At 33.9% G+C, this 17,724-nt stretch overlaps 1 protein-coding gene across 1 annotated transcript in view; it reads right to left on the bottom strand.

Moving 5' to 3' along the window:
• PIK3CA (phosphatidylinositol-4,5-bisphosphate 3-kinase catalytic subunit alpha) overlaps positions 1 to 17,724 on the bottom strand; it is a 115,780-nt gene that overhangs the window by 13,480 nt on the left and 84,576 nt on the right. The window contains exons 7-17 of the mRNA XM_060150031.1: positions 14,346 to 14,451; positions 13,711 to 13,863; positions 13,480 to 13,614; positions 8,129 to 8,253; positions 7,246 to 7,327; positions 6,245 to 6,409; positions 5,924 to 6,027; positions 4,338 to 4,509; positions 2,058 to 2,164; positions 1,420 to 1,541; positions 503 to 581 (exon numbers count right to left, since the gene is read on the bottom strand). Of these exons, the coding sequence (XP_060006014.1) occupies positions 503 to 581; positions 1,420 to 1,541; positions 2,058 to 2,164; positions 4,338 to 4,509; positions 5,924 to 6,027; positions 6,245 to 6,409; positions 7,246 to 7,327; positions 8,129 to 8,253; positions 13,480 to 13,614; positions 13,711 to 13,863; positions 14,346 to 14,451 (1,350 nt within the window). The remainder of the gene's footprint in view (positions 1 to 502; positions 582 to 1,419; positions 1,542 to 2,057; positions 2,165 to 4,337; positions 4,510 to 5,923; positions 6,028 to 6,244; positions 6,410 to 7,245; positions 7,328 to 8,128; positions 8,254 to 13,479; positions 13,615 to 13,710; positions 13,864 to 14,345; positions 14,452 to 17,724) is intronic.

Genomic DNA, 17,724 nt, shown 5'->3' with positions numbered 1-17,724 from the left:
AAGTTCCAAAAAGAAAAACTTGAATTTGCTGTGCCCTGGCAACTATTTACATAGCCTTTACATTGCACTAGGCATTATAAGTAACCTAGAGATGACAAAGTATACAGGAGGATGTGCACAGCTTATATGCAAATACTACGCCATTTTATATAAGGGACTTGAGCATCCGTGGACTCTGGCATTGGTGGTGGTCCTGGAACCAATCTCCTGCAGATACCAAGGAAAGATTGTTAGTGACCAGTTGCAGAGTCTTTATCAGCTTATTGGAAATAGCTCTTCTTACCTAGCTGAATCTCATTAGCTATTCTAAGCCAAGGAAGAAGAGGACAAATAGAAAGTACCACAGTGTAATCAACTAGTGTTAATTATCACTCCATACATTTATTTATAGATATATGCCTCTATATTGTTTATAATTAATATATTTTACAATTAAAATTTACTAATGGTTTACTTTTTCAGGATAACTTTCAGCATACATGTTGTCTTATTGGTTACCTACCGAAGATCAAGACCTTGATTTTGCCATATATTTTCCATAATGCGAATAATCTGAAGTGTTAGCATATCTTGCCGTAAATCTGAAATTCAAAGAATATGTATACCAACACTTAATGCCACAAGCACAAGTTTGAGTATCACTTCATCACAATGTTTTCAAACAGAAAATATACAGAACTATGTTTGCTCTTCAAAATAATCTGTAAGGAAGCAATAATCTTAGTCTTTAACCCATTTCTAAAGTATCTGCATAAACACATCTGTATAACAATGTAGGATAACGTGGCATGTATTTCACAAAAAAATTAAATTAAAATATTTAAATTACTTATTTTTCTGAATCCTTAAACTTGAACATGTTTATATTAAAATATTTGGATTAACAGAATTCAGTGCTGAAAGGTCATTTCCTAATGAAAACCCATCAATGATACATTTGTTTAGTATATAAAAATGTATTCCCCCACAGCCTGTTCTCCAAATAAATTAGGGCCTTCTTTTATGATTCCTCAGCAGACTACACTTTTCCTTTGTACCAGGGTTGTAATTTTGTTTTTGTAGTTATTTGTTTAATGTCTCTTTTCCCTGCTAGACTGTAAACTCTGTAAGAGGGCAGGGATTCTGTGTTGTGTATTCTTACAACTTCAGGGCCTAGCATGTCAAATATTTATGGAGTGAATGGATACACAGCTGAACAAAATGATTTTCAGGCCTTCTGATTCTAAACCTAGTACTTCTTTCCTTTTCAATAATTATAAATACATATTCTAAAGGTTAAGACATTTGCTTAATATTATATATTTTACCACATGCATATTCCTTAAATGGCTTTCAATAATCTTCAGGGTTCATAAATATCCTGTGTATAAAAATATAACTAAATTCATGCATCATAAGTCCATTAATATTCTTCCTTACCATCCCCATTTTTAAAGATGATCTCATTGTTCTGAAAGAGTAATTCTGACATGATGTCTGGGTTCTCCCAATTCAACCACAGTGGCCTTTTTGCAGAGGACATAATTCGACACTCTTCAAGCCTTTAAAATAGTTGAAAAATTTACTAGGCACCTTAGCTTTGTTATTCTTTGTAGCCTCAATTTATTTTAAAATATATATACTATACAGCTTTTTGAAGTGTTATAACAATTTTAAACTTTCTCCTCAGTTTTATTTATGAATTAATTTCTGAGGTAGTATAAAGAAAAAATACATATTAAGCTTAAAAATTTCTTATAAATGGAATATGAATTTTCCACAAATATAGGGACATCTCATTTGTTTTACAGCTATTACATTCCATTTCTTATCCAATGATACCAGAAATTCTGGCCATAAAAAGTTTTAAATTCTATTATTAAAGTAGTAAAAACTCATTCTGAATAAATGCAGGTCTGAACTTAAGAAAATTTTACTACTCTTATTTTGCAGGGTAGGAAAAGGAGAGAGACAAGCATATATTATTGAACACAATGACATTCTGACTTTTTCAAGACGTTCTCCAGAGAAAGTACTTGTTTAAATGTATCAATAAAACTTCCAATAAAGTACCTTACCTGAGATTTCCCAGCTGATGAGCAGGGTTTAGAGGCGACAGAAAGCCCTGTAGAGCATCCATGAAATCTGGTCGCCGCATTTGCTCAACTAAAAATTTCATCTGTACCTGATAAATGAGCATAATCATGGTTAGAAGTTGATTTGATAAAGGTAAAACTAATTGCTAATCTCTTTTATACACTGGAACCTCATTATTGTGTAGTCTTTGAATCCATATCCTGGATTGGCTGCATTCTAATTAGGAGGGTTTCTATAACACAGAGCTGCACAACTCAGACAGAGAGGTGAGAGTGACAGTACTGTGCACTTTCCTGTGACAAAAGCTCTGCATGCTGACCGAGGCAGTGTTCTGGCTCTAGAGCAGGGCTTGGTCAACTATGGCTTGTAAGTCAGTTGCCAGTTTTTGTAAGTCAAATTGCCTTAGAATATAGTCATGCCCATTCACTTAGATATTGGTGCTTTCACACTAGAATAGCAGAGCTGAGTAGTTACAACAAACTGCATGGCCTACCAAGTCTAAAATATTTACTATCTAGCTTTTTAAGAAAAAGTTTGCTGACCTTTGTTCTAGAGGAAAAACTGTGGAGATATCACATTAGCTTAATAACCTTACTTTTAAGCTTTGCAGAAAACACCACACTCTCTGTTCAATAAAAAAGGTCTAGTGAGTCTAAAAGAAATTGTTGGGAAAAGTCTCATTCTATACTCAAGGTTCTAGTACATAAGTGGAAAGAAACATCCTTTTTTAATCCACTGTATCACAGCCAATCTGTGATATGAAAACTTCACTTTAGAAGAAATGCTTATATTTACAAATTTAACTAATATCTAATTTCTTTTTTCTTACCTTAGTTACAATATAATAAATTTTATTATTTCAAAGCAGTCTAATTTCTTCTTGCTCACAATTCCAGCAGCAGAAACAATACAATTATTTTCTAATAACCTGTATTTGAACTTACATACCACAATTTCAATAAAATCAACTCAGTCACATACTGTATGACATTTAGATTAATACAGTAACTTTCTTTTAAAGTTGTTTTTTTCTTCAAGCAACATTAATGAAAATGTTGAAAAAATGTATTCAGTACTACTAATTTACATTGTCTGTCCTTTGGGGACTCACTAATAAACTGGGATTTTCTTTTTTCATTTCACTAGAGGTGAGGAATGATCTCACTTTTTACTGTAGGGTGTGTTGGACTGAATAAAGGATAAGGAGTAGGAAAAGGTCATGAAAACCTTTACATTTCATGTTCCTCAGGTACACTAAGCAAGACTGCAGGTGACTCAAGTGTGTGATATATTTACTGTGTGACTAAGAGTCCATTTTAAACTTAGAAATATAGAAACTAATTTCTTTCCACTCATTTTCAGGGTCATTATTAAAAGAAAAGAAATGACACAGAGTAAGGAAAAATCATTTTTAAGACTTAGGGCTGGGACTTCCCTGGTAGCGCAGTGGTTAAGAATCTGCCTGCCAATGCAAGGGTCACAGGTTCGAGCCCTGGTCCAGAAAGATCCCACATGCCACGGTAAAACTAAGCCCATGTGCCACGACTACTGAGCCTGCGTGCCTAGAACCCATGCTTCGCAACAAGAGAAGCCACAGCAATGAGAAGCCCACACACCACAACGAAGAGTAGCCCCTGCTCGCCACAACTAGAGAAAGCCCGTGCGCAGCAACGAAGACCCAACACAGCCAAAAAAAAGACTTAGGGCTAAACAACAAGGTCCTAATGTATAGCACGGGAACTATATTCAATATCCTGTGATAAACCATAATGGAAAAGAATATAAAAAAAGAATATATATATGTATATAACTGAGTCACTTTGCTATACAGCAGAGATTAGCACAATATTGTAAATCAACTATACTTCAATAAAAAAAATTAAAAAAAAGACTTAGGGCTATATAAAAGGGAAATGAAGGGAAAGAGGAGGGAACTAACATTTACTGGGCACCTCCCATGTTCTAGGGACTATGAGAGGTGCTTTGCATATCTTGTATGATTTAATTCTCACATCAACCCTATGAGGAAAGTATTATTCCCATTTTACAGATGAGGAAAATGAATCTCAAGAGACTAAATAATGTGTCTAACATTACATTGCTTGGATCCAAATCTTAATCTGCCTAATTCTAAGGCCCTGCATATATACTGGGCATATATACTGGGCTCTCATATACTGGGCTCATATATACTGGGCTCTCAAATAACCCTGCCCCACTGCAATGAAGGAGTCTGAAAAACAAACTGAAGAGTCACATACCTTTTGTGTTTCATCCTTCTTCTCTTGTTTGAGAATGTCAGTTAAGTTAATGAGCTTTTCCATAGCCTCAACCTGCCTATTCAGGTGCTTCAAATACATCCCACATGCACGGCAATAGGACTCCAAAAGCAGGCCAAACCTCTGACTAACTGTTTTATTGTGCATCTCAGATCTAAAAGGTCAGTGGGAGAGAGAGAGAGAGAGAGAGAGATTTTAATGAGTATACACATAACCTTTTTTAAGAAACCCATTTTCTAAATTCAAAAAATGTTATAATCATGTAACTAATACTAACTAATACAATCATACTAACGAATGACAGGTTTTAAATCATTTAAAACCTATCATTTAGAAGCAAAACAATTAAGAGTTTCAGGTAGTTCCTGGAAATATAAATTTTAAAAAAACTAGATTTTAGGTTTATTTCAACTACTTTTCATTTACTAATCTTAGCACAAAATACATAAACATGAAAAAAGGAAATTAGGCACAAAAATAATACAATGAATAGAGAGGGAGTGAAGAGCTCAGTGAACACTATTTGACTCTTCTGGCATACATGTCCCTTTTCTGTACTGTGTCTGAATTTAAGTTATTCTTAAATTTATTTTATTTATTTATTTTTGGCTGCATTGGGTCTTTGTTGCTGTGCACAGGCTTTCTCTAGTTGTGGAGAGCGGGGGCTACTCTTCATTGCAGTAGGCATGCTTCTAGTTGAGGTGGCTTCTCTTGTTGCAGAGCACAGGCTCTAGACGCATGGGTTTCAGTAGTTGTGGCACGAGAGCTCAGTAGTTGTGGCACAAGGACTCAGCAGTTGTGGCACGAGGGCTCTCGGGCTCTAGAGCGCAGGCTCAGTAGTTGTGGCACACGGGCTTAGTTGCTGCATGGCATGTGGGATCTTCCCGGAGCAGGGATCGAACTGGTGTCCCCTGCATTGGCAGGTGGATTCTTAATCACTGTGCCACCAGGGAAGTCCCTGAATTTAAGTTATTTTAAACCTAGTTTCTAGATTCCATTTTAAATTTATTTTAACATTTAAAAAATCATGTTAATTACAAATCTGTTTCTAAATTTATAAAAAAGTGCATGGTTTATGACCTCTCACTTTGTGTATTAGATATAGCATATTCTGCAAAATATTTTTTATTCTTAATTAGCTTATTTTCTAGTAAGAAACTTGGGATATTTGTCATTATTGTTCTGAATTCCAAGGCAAGATTTTTTGGGGGTGGGGGGATATCTTAATCCACACATATGGTGAAATCAATTGCAACATTAATCTGGACCTAGCAAATTTTACTTTGCTTAAAATAGAATCAAAATCTTTAAAAATATTTCAGCTCTCATTCTTGTATAAAATTTAGTTTTAATTTTACTGCTTACTTAATGTTAAAGAGAAAAGGCTGAGGGAAGTTCATCACTGGTACAATATACTTTCAGTATGGAAAACTCTTCTAGACAAACAAAAACAACAGTATATAAGTAATACATATTTATACATCAACTGAGAATACAAGTATATATATATATATATATATATATATATATATATATAAAGAATTAAATGGGAAAATAATTTGACTTACTTTAAATGCCAAAAGAAAAAGTGCCCAATCCTTTGATTAGTCAATGCTTTTTTGAGTAAAAACCTCACAAGTAGGTTATCCAAATACTGTTCATATTTTAGGACCTATGTGATTAAAAACAAACAAACAAACAAAAATAAAAACAACTCTACATCAATCAAGGTCAGTTTCTGCATGGTTGGATTTAAAGAAAAATTTTTTAGGAAGAAAACAGATACTACTGGTAATAAAACTGACTTTTAAAAATGCATAAACCCAGCTAATACAGTAGGTGTTGGAAGGTGCATGGATTTAGAATAAAACATTATTTTTCTATTTTACCTGTACTAGCTGAATTAGGTACTGAGAAAGTTTGTCATCTGTTAAATATTTTTCTAAGCATCGAACAGCAAAACCTCGAACCATAGGATCTGGGTAATTGCAGTCCAGAAGCTCCATAGCCTGTTCAGGTTTGATTGGAGGCCAATCTTTTACCAAGCAGTACATCTGTGTATGAGTGAGATAATAGATCATATTTAAAAACCAAAGATAGTTGTGAATGAACCCTCTTAAGACATTGTCTTAATTTCTTATTTTAAAATTAGATAAAAGCCCCCCTTATGAATTCAGTGCTTAAAATGTTTAGTTCTAATTAATTTTATCAGTGGAAGTTATGTAAACAGTATTTTTCTCTACTATACAGATCTTCCTCGACTTACAATGGGCTTATGTCTTGATAAGCCTATCATAAGTTGAAAATATTTCAAGTCAAAAATGCACTTAATACACATAATCTACTGAACATCATAGCTTAGCCTAGACTACTTTAAACATGCTCAGAACACTTACTTTAGTCCACAGCTGGGCAAAATCATTTAACACAAAGCCTATTTTATAATAAAGTGTTGAATATCCCATGCAATTTGTTGAACACTGTACTGAAAGTGAAAAGGAGAATGGCTGTATGGGTACAGAATAGTTGTAAGGATACTGGTTGTTTACCCTCATGATCATCCGGCTGACTGGGAGCTCTGGCTCGCTACTGCTGCCCAGTATCAGGAGAGACTATTTTACCACATATTGCTAGCCTGAGAAAAGATCAAAATTCGAAATTTGAAGTATAGTTTCTACTGAATGCATCTCACTTTCTCACCATTGTAAAGTAATAATATCTTAAGGTGAACCATGGTAAGTCGAGGACCATCTGTATTATCATTATTAATTAATTTAAAACATAGTCTATTTCATTTCTTATACTTATGCAGACTTTCTGAGAAAAAACAATTTGAATGACATACCAAATTTGTGCAACAGTTATTCAGTAATCTCAAACATGCATTTACCTGAGCTACTTCATCTCTAGAATTCCATTTAACAGACAGAAGCAATTTGGGTAGAATTTCAGGGATAGTTACACAATAGTGTCTGTGTGGAAAAGACAAAACAAAACAAAACAAACATTCTTACATGTTATTCAAAAGGCCTAGATGTCTAAATTTGTGACTATGCAATCTTTAAGAAGTTCCAAACACTTTTAAAACTTCTTACCATTACTAGCCTTCTTTAAAATCAAAACAAACCTGTGTTTAACACTATAGCTGCACATATATGTACATAGATACAGTTATAATGGCATGGAAGACTAAAGGAAAACCCAAATGGAGGACAGGTATTTAGGGAAAATTATGAATTTATGTTATAACACTATATAGCCCCTATTATTCATCTACTTATTCGGCATGAACCATGAGAAGAGTTACCACTTCTACTGTGGTCACTGGACAAAATTTATGTTTAAATGAACTTTCTGCAGAAATGCACTGCAACTGCCTTATTTAAATAAACGAGGGTACACTTACCAAGTTGCAGGATAATTTCTTCAGAAGTGAAAATAAGTATTACTTTAAGGAAGTGTAAGAAAAATGGAAGGAACTCCTAAAAATGAAAATATCTAGACCAATTAAATCACAACTAAATTGATCTAAAACTAAGGATTCAGAATTTTAAAAAAGCCTTCAATCTGCAAGGTTATTACCAATGCAGCATGATTTTCTAGAAATACTGATCGATACCCACAGTTCAAAAAAGGATAATGTTTGTAATTAAAAATCATGTAAATTATGCTTTATTTACTCTAATAGGTAATGGCAGAAGCATGGCAAGATCAGCCAAAGTCAGTTCTTTCTTCTGAAATAGAAGGAACAGAGACTCTATCTTAACACTTACCTGTGGCTCCACAGAAAATCTTTCTCTTGCTCAGTGATTTCAGATAGAGGATCTCGTGTACAAATTGCTCGGAGCTGTTCTTTATCATTTTCTCTTAATTCATTGTCTCTAGCTAGTCTGTTACTCTGTAAAATAAAGTAATATCTTATATAATTTTCTTTGCCATACCCCCCCTCGATTCATGAGTGATCTGCAAAAAAAGAAAATTAATTTTCAATAAACTTTACATTGCTTATTAACTGTTAAAAAACAGTTTATTCTCATTGCAAGACTTTATTTTCAGGGATGGGGAGAACAAACTTAAGACAGTTATTTGTGGAACAAATCCAATAATTTACTTGGTTAACATTACCACCAACCAAAGAACAGTTAAGTGCCAAAATCAATCAGGGATAAGGCTAGATTTGGATACTAGGGGGTGGTAGTGAACAATTTACTTCTCTTCCTGATGAGGACCCTTCCTAGTATCCTATTAACTAATCTGCTAATGTTTCTGGAATAAGAGAGAAAATTAAAAAGTAAAATAATAAAATAAAAATATAAATTCTTTCATAATCCTTCCCTGAAAATATCCTTATAATCACTTGCAAGGCTTTCTAATTTTAAAAGTAAAAATAAGGGAAAAAAGGAGAAAAAAAAACCATCCACATTAAAACACTGCACATTGAATGTTTGGAAACGAAAAAGAAAATACCATAACTTTTGGTGTAATTCCAATATTCCAGGTAATGTATTTATTCCCTTTAAATACAAATTTATTAACCACATAATGAATAATTATGAATGCATATTAATGTATCATGCAAAACACACACCCCTTAGGATGAGTTACACATATTCCGATTGGCTAAAAATGAAAGCAGACATCCATGCTACTTGGTTTTTATACATTTAAATATTGTTAATTTATCCAACAGCATAAAGAAATATTACTGGCACATATTCACTCAACAAATCTTTATTAATACATGTACTGTGAACCTTGTCCTGTTCTGTTGGGCTCAGAAAATAGTAAAACACCCTGTATTAACAGAGCCTCTATTACAGTGGGAAATTAAATGAACAAATAAAAATACTGGAGTAGATAGAGATAAGATACTCTGGGTGTTGTGACAGAGAAGGACTGAGTGGCTACTTTAGACTGGGTGTTCAGGAATGGCCTTTGAGAAGGTAATATTAATTTGTGATCCAAATGACAAGAAAGAACCATCCACACTAAGACCAGGGAAAGACTACTGCAGATGAAGGAAACAGTGAAAGTGCCCCAAGGAAAGAATGAGTTTGGTGTGAAGGAGGAATAGGAAGAAGACCAGGGCGTCTGAAGTCCAGTAGATGTGGGAGAGGAGTGACAGGAGGTCATGTTCAGAGAATGTAAAATTTGCAGGTCAGGGTAAAAGGTCTGGATTTTACTTTTAGCAAAGCTATTTCAAGGATGAATACTATTACTTGATTTACCTTTTATAAATATTATTCTGGTTGCTTTGGGGAAAGCAGGAGACCAGTTAGGAGGCTACTGCAATAGTCCAGGTAAGAGAATACTTAACCCTCAACTCATCAGAAAAAGTAGTCATTAAAACTTATCATCTGGGTTCCAATGGACTCTTAGTTCTTTTACTTACTGATTTTTGTTTATATTTTTAATACAAAATAATTTAAAGAAGAATAAAGTGATGGTGAAAAACAATTTTATTAGACATCCTAATAAGAATATAAACACAGTAAAACCAAATTTATAATCCAAAATGGGCAACATACGTTGAATGCAACAAACTTGCTCATCAACTGTCATGTGTGAGCCTGAATATATCCATCTTGTGAATACTGATTCCAGATTTCAAATACATATCTAATAACTTCTAGTTTATCATTACTTCTGGTATTTCTTCTCACATTTGCATTGTCAAAATACTTTTGAAAACTTTGATGACTCATAATTTTATTGAAGAAAGGACAACCATCTTCTTTGCTTCATAACTGCAAAACATTTCTATTTTTTGTACTTACAGATATCAGAATAATCAATCCAAGGATTTAAAAAATTTCTACATCACCTTTTTCCTTCCAGTCATTTTTATACATAACTGCCTGCAGCATTTATCTACTTACTAAGTAAATTCTGATGCACAACATCATAAAAGATGGAAAGAATACTGCAAAAGATGAGGTGTGGGCTGGGTTCTTGCTAAGAAATACTGTGTGATAAAGTCATTCCTGCAGAATGACTAACTGATGTTAGTCATTTTTTGTCCTTGGAGATATACTGTTCACTCATCGTTTCCTGAGTTTGAGAAAAATTCATCTAGGATATTGTCATCTGATATTTCACTTACATGATCAATTTTAACATCATCATTCAAGCCTGGAATAGTGTGGTTCTCAACTGGGGTGATTCTGTCTCCTCTAAGAGGAACCTTTGATACTGTTTGGACACATTTTTGATCATCACAGCTTGTGGCGGTGGTGGTGCTGGCATCTAGAGGGTGGAGGCCAGGGACGCTGCTAAACATCCTGTAATGCACACAACAGGCCCTACAACAAAGGAGTTTTTGGCCCCAAATGTCAGCAATGTCAAGGCTGAGAAACTTTGCTTTAAAGTGCTATTATCTGTCTCTTTGTATTCATACTCTGATTTGCTAATAATTATGAAATATTTTCCTCTGTCAATTTTCTTCTCTTTGGCATTATCAGTGGAAAGGGAAAAATTCTGAATTATTAACAGTATTCAATTAAAGCCTAAAAAACAACAGCAACAAAACACTACAAAGATGGTGTTTGTAGACTTCTTTATACATCTGGAAAGATGATGCAAAACGCTGGGCTATGCAATTAGAAGACTGAAGGATGATGTACTAGTGATGATTTATCTCACTACTGTATCATCCTTCTAGACTATTTTATCCTTTTATATTTTTATATTATTTTAGTCTTTTTTTTAGCATAGTTGGAATTAATGAATAATGATGAAATAGTAAAATGTTTTAAGATATTGGAAAACTAAGATCCTATTATTGTTTCTAAGAGTTATAAAAGTTTTCAATAGATCCAAAGGTAACTGAAAGATAGAGTCAGTTTTATTCTATTATAAAAATAAACAGGGACTTCCCTGGTGGTGCAGTGGTTATGAATCTGCCTGCCAATGCAGGGGACACGGGTTCGAGCCCTGGTCCGGGAGGATCCCACATGCCGTGGAGCAACTAAGCCTGTGTGCCACAACTACTGAGCCCGCATGCCACATCTACTGAAACCCACGTGCCTAGAGCCCGTGCTCCACAAGAGAAGCCACTGCAATGAGAAGCCCACGCACCGCAATGAAGAGTAGCCCCCGCTCACCGCAACTAGAGAAAGCCAGCACGCAGCAACAAAGACCCAACGCAGCCTAAATATAAATAAAATTAAAAAAAACAAAAACAATGGATAAGGGTTCCAATTTCTCCACATCCTCACCAACACTTGTTATTAAAAAAAAAAAAGTTTTTCATTTTTCTTTTTGAAATAAAAAAAATTCTTCTAAGGAAGAAAAAGTCATAAAGTATCAATCCTTACAGAGTTAGAACTGCTCAAAAAGGAAACTCAAAAGCTAAAATTGGCTCCAACAAGCCCTGATGGCAAACTGAGTTCAATGGCTGAATGTATGAATAAAATAGGAAATAAATGAGTTTCCAAGTATGTGACTTGACTCTTGTAATTCAGTTAGTTTAAAGGTATAACTAATTGGATAGGGTTATGGACATTTTATGGAAATGCTCATCAGTATTTTACCCCCAATTTCAAAAGTAAGGAATTCCTGTCTAGTTAGAATGGTTAAGAGTAAAAGACTTAATACTAATTAAACAGTGACACTGGATAACTTATTTAAACTCCTTAAGCCTTTTCCTTACTGGTAAAATACGAATTGTAATAGCACCTACCCTCATAGAGACTGCTTTTAAGATTAAATGAGGTAATACGTGAAAAGTAATTGGTATGGCATTTGGTATATGGTAAGCACTTAATAAATGTTAGGTATATTCAAAGAATTAAACTTACAGAGTAGGGTTTTTCAAGAAAGAGAATCCCTTTTTAACGTCAAAAAAGCTAATTGTTCCTTCCGTAAATGACAGAATTCAGTAATGATTTTAAATTAATTTCTACTTAACAAAATATCTTCTACATAGTTCTGAAAGTACACAAGCAGGAAGATTATTATTACTATTATTATTATTCTGTTTACAAAAGGGATGGGTAAACTCCTTACTGAGAATACAACTAATAAAGTTAAACTAATAAAGTTCCTAAGCATAGGATTCCAGGCTACCCCAGGGTGCTACTATTACTGTTACTGGGGGTGGGCCTATCTCAAGACCCACATTCATTGAATGGTCTATCTATAACCTTTAATTAGGCCAAAGAAAATGGTGATAAATTAGAAAACTGGGGAAAGAGACAGCAAAGAACAAAAATACCTCTTCTCTCAGTACTGACACTTTTGCCCTTGAGAAATAAGGGAGAGTTTATGATCTTATTTATTTTTTTAACATCTTTATTGGAGTAGCATTGCTTTACAATGGTGTGTTAGTTTCTGCTGTATAACAAAGTGAATCAGCTATCCATAAACATATAACCCCATATCTCCTCCCTCTTGTGTCTCCCTCCCACCCTCCCTATCCCAGCCCTCTAGGTGGACACAAAGCACCGAGGAGAGTTTATGATCTTTGAACGCAGTTATACTGCGGTTCAAAAGTTACAGCCAAGATCAGACAAATAGATCAATATTTAAACTCCATTTTATATATATTCTTTTCTAGCATGTCTGGACTATACTGGTATGCTATTTCCTCTGCTCCCTTGCTCAACTAACAACATACTTATACCTTGATTTCAAGTTCAAGGTTATTATCCCAGAGAGGTCTTTCCTGAACCCAAAATACATTAGCCTTTCTCCCCAAAGCCCTATGTTAGTCATTCTTGACACACTATTGTTTCCTTCATGGCACTCACCATGATTTATGATCTTATATTTCTGCTTTTACCAGTTTCAGGCCTATTTTCACCATTAGACTGTATAATCAGTGGAGGTCTCTTTAGGTCACAACTTTATTACCTGGTACCTATCGTATAATAAATATATACATATAGTCAGTATTCAATAAATATTTGTCAAATGAGGCAGGCTAAACTAAGAAATGGCAGAGCTGTAGTAAAAATATTAGCATACAGTATTTTATTTTATTGCAATACTGTTCTAGAGCCTGAAGTATCTATTCGAGTGTGACTAAAACACATGAAACCTTCTCTATACAAAGAGTAACAGTATGTAGCCAAAAGCACTGATTATGACTGATACTTAAGGAAGACTCAGTGATTTGCCTTACCAGTCCTGCATGGGAATAACTAAATCCTGCTTCTCGGGATACAGACCAATTGGCATGCTCTTCAATCACTGACATATCTGGAAACTTTACCACACTGCTGAACCAGTCAAACTCCAACTCTAAACATGGAGTTTCCTAAGAGATGGAATAAAAGTTATTATACATATTACATTTGACTGTCACACACACAAAAAAGAAAAAAAATCTTATTTATGATAATAAAAAGCTTACTTTATTTGGATTTGATCCAGTAACACCAATAGGGTTCAGCAAATCTTCTAGTCCATGAGGTACTGGCCAAAGATTCAAAGCCATTTTTCCAGATACTAGAGTATCTGTGTAATCAAACAAGTTTATATTTCCCCAGGCCAATGGACAATGTTCCTTAACAAAACAGAAAAATGTTCACTACTCTGTAGATTAAATTATAAAATGCATTTCAAAATATTGATACTCTTCTTTCCCAGAAAGGAGAAATCAACAACTGTCTTTTTCCTGGTATCTATAACAAGTCACATTAATTTTTTCAAAGTATAAATAGTTTCTTTCCTTTTTCCCATTTGAAATTACATATATTTTTTAATTATAAATAGGAAATATGAACCAAAGCAAGCAAGACAGATATTTGTATGTAGTCACTCTGCAAGTTTAAAAATTTTATCAGTATGAACTCAGGACATATTCATCATAAAATAAATTCTGGAAGCTCTATCAAGCTATTCTTCTTTAAATAAATATATTATTTTAAAATGTTTATTAATTTTTTAAACAAAGAAAAAATAATATCCATTTCTTGAAAAAGTTCAATCAGCAGTATAATTAGGAGTTTTTAGAGGTGAATGATTGTTCCTTTTGAAATACTTTACCTCTTTAGCACCCTTTCGGCCTTTAACAGAACAAATAGAAAGGCAAAGTCGAGCAGCACGAGGAAGATCAGGAATGTATATATCGTAATTCAGCCATTCATTCCACCTATGAAAAATTAAGAAAAAAATAATTTACCAAAAAAGACTTTATCTAGAGTATATAAATGACCCCTACAAATCATCAAGAAAAAGATAAATCAAATGAAAACCAAGCCAGAGATTGACTGGAACAAAGACTTCACAAGGTCATATTTAAATGGCTAATACACATGAAAAAGTAGCCAATATCAGGACTTCCCTGGTGGTCCAGTGGTAAAGAATCTGCCTTACAATGCAGGGGACGTGGGTTTGAACCCTGGTCAGGGAACTAAGATCCCACATGCCGCAGGGCAACTAAGCCCGCAGCCACAACTACTGAGCTCACGTGCCCTGAAGCCTGCGCGCCACAACTAGAGAAGAGAAAACCCTCACAACACAACTAGAGAGAAGCCTGTGCGCTACAACTAAGACCTGCAGCCAAAAATAAGTAAGTAAATAAATAAATGTTTTAAAAAAAGAAAGTAGTCAATATGTCATTCAAAAATGCAAAATAAAAGATATCACTATAAAAAAGAATGGCTAAAACTATAAAGACTGATGATACTAAGGGGTGGTAAGGAGGTGCAGTAACAGGAAATCTCATACATGCTAGGGGAGGTGTAATTTGTACAACCAATTTGGAAAGCATAATCTATTAAAACTGAACCATGACTCAGTTCCACCTCTAGGTATAAAACCACAGAAATGTATGCATTTTTGCACAGAATGTTAATAGAATTCTTTACAGTATCCCCAAACTTCAAAAAAATTCAAATGACCAACAGTAGAATAAATGGTAGTATATTCATATAATATATATGCCATATATAATGGCACACTATATTTCAACAGAAATGAACACCAGTTATTTACAATATGGATGAAATCTTACAAACATAATATTGAGTGAAAGAAGCTAGACACAAAAGAATATCTACTCCTTCAGTCCATTTATATAAAATTCAGGAACAACCAAAACTAACCAATAGTGTTAGAAATCAAGATAGTAGTTATCTTTGGGGAGGAGAGAAGATTAATGGATTGGGAAGTAGTGTGAGGAGGGGTTTTTGGAATGCTGGTAAATGTTCTAATTCTTGACCAGCACAGTGGCTATATAGGTATTCTCACCTTGTGATAATTCACTGAACTGTGCAATTATGATTTATGCATTTGTGCTATATTTCAGTAAAAATAAAAAACAAATTAGCTTATAGAAGAGGCAAAGAGAAAAGGGAAACTAAGTAAGATAAAATTAGATTTCCTATTATGATTAAAATTATATTTAATTACTTTTATATATGATGTAGTTTCATCCAGAAGAGCCCATTAATTTAAATAAGTCAGTATGTAAATAAAATAAAGGATACGTAAGGAGAAAGTATGTAAATTTTAGAGTAACTAACTACTTCACAAGAGGTAATAAAACTTGACATTCATAATAAGGAAAGCATAAGAAGCTACTACAACAAGTGATGATAAAAATTATTCAAATTTTTATGATAAATTCCCTTCAATTTATTGGATGTTACATGCGAAATTATGTCTATATTTGGTAAACATACTGGTAAAGAGCGAAGTATAATAAGTAGTAGTTTGTTTTTTTTTTTAATTAAAATCATTATAGTAATGGCTAAAAGCTTGGACTCAGAAGTCAGACTACCTGGAGTAAAGTCTTGTTTCTACTATTTTACTATATGTGTAACCCTCACTTTGTGTAACCCTCGCTTTGTCTGTTTTTTCATGTGTGAAATGGGACTAATAATATTACCTACTCTCAGAGAGTTGTTTTGAAGATTAAATGAGATAACATAAGTAAAGCACTTCGAACAGTAACTGGTCCATGTTAAAAGCTCAAGTGCTAGATATTAACTTTGAAAACTTTTCAAATGGCTTCTTTATAATTCTGTTCTGTTTTCTGATTATAAATAAAACAAGACTTAATTAACAAAACAGTATAAGAATTCTACTTTTAATTAGTCAGACTAAGTTATAAAACCATCAGTAAAATAAGTTCTATTTATTCTAGTATCTTTGCTTGAGTGTGGTCAAAGATAAAAAGAAATATGTTGTCCTTTTATACAGAGAAGACATTTAAAATGCGGGAACTTAGCTAGAAGGAAATCGAAAGGGAAAGGAGACAACAAATGCAGGGAAAAGAAATACTGTGAGATTTGATAAGTCCACAGTAATTCAAGAAAAATTAGAAGATGTATCTCAAATGTACCTAGTACTTTTTACTACTCTGAAATTTTTAGAATTGTTCATAATTAGTGAGAAATTTTCTACACACTTTCTAAGAGAACCGTGTCTTATTAATGTAGTTCAGTATTATGTTAACCGAATAAAGCATGCTCCTTTCACACACACACCCCACCCATACCCAATTAGGTTCTTTATTTTGGCAATGGTTTTATATATATATTTCAAATTGATTTTGACATTGGGAGATAACTGGTGACATTTATAAGAAATTTATTTAGTATATAGAAAGAACAGATTTAGAACAATCACTTAATCTCAGTAAGAATTTTAAAGATTCTAATAACTTAATACACTTTTACCTCTGATCTTTTCTGTAAATGCAGAAAAGTTTTAAAATTTTTTGATTTTTGATTTTTTGATTTTTTTTTCATTTTAACATCTTTATTGGAGTATAATTGCTTTACAATGGTATGTTAGTTTCAGCTTCACAACAAAATGAATCAGTTATATATATACATATGTTCCCATATCTCTTCCTGCTTGCGTCTCCCTCCCTCCCACCCTCCCTATCCCACCCTCCCTATCCCACCCCTCCAGGCTGTCACAAAGCACCGAGCTGATCTCCCTGTGCTATGCGGCTGCTTCCCACTAGCTATCTACCTTACGTTTGGTAGTGTATATATGTCCATGCCTCTCTCTCGCTTTGTCACAGTTTACCCTTCCCCATCCCCATATCCTCAAGTCCATTCTCTAGTAAGTCTGTCTTTATTCCTGTTTCACCCCTAGGTTCTTCATGACATTTTTTTTTCTTAAATTCCATATATATGTGTTAGCATACGGTATTTGTCTCTCTCTTTCTGACTTACTTCACTCTGTATGACAGACTCTAGGTCTATCCACCTCATTACAAATAGCTCAATTTCGTTTCTTTTTATGGCTGAGTAATATTCCATTGTATATATGTGCCACATCTTCTTTATCCATTCATCCGATGATGGACACTTAGGTTGTTTCCATCTCCAGGCTATTGTAAATAGAGCTGCAATGAACATTTTGGTACATGACTCTTTTTGAATTATGGTTTTCTCAGGGTATATGC

This window comes from Lagenorhynchus albirostris, chromosome 5 (assembly GCF_949774975.1).
Source record: "Lagenorhynchus albirostris chromosome 5, mLagAlb1.1, whole genome shotgun sequence".
Classification (NCBI taxonomy): Eukaryota; Metazoa; Chordata; class Mammalia; order Artiodactyla; family Delphinidae; genus Lagenorhynchus; species Lagenorhynchus albirostris.
The sequence above is the reverse complement of the archived record's forward strand: the minus strand, read 5'-3'. Positions and strand labels throughout refer to the sequence as shown.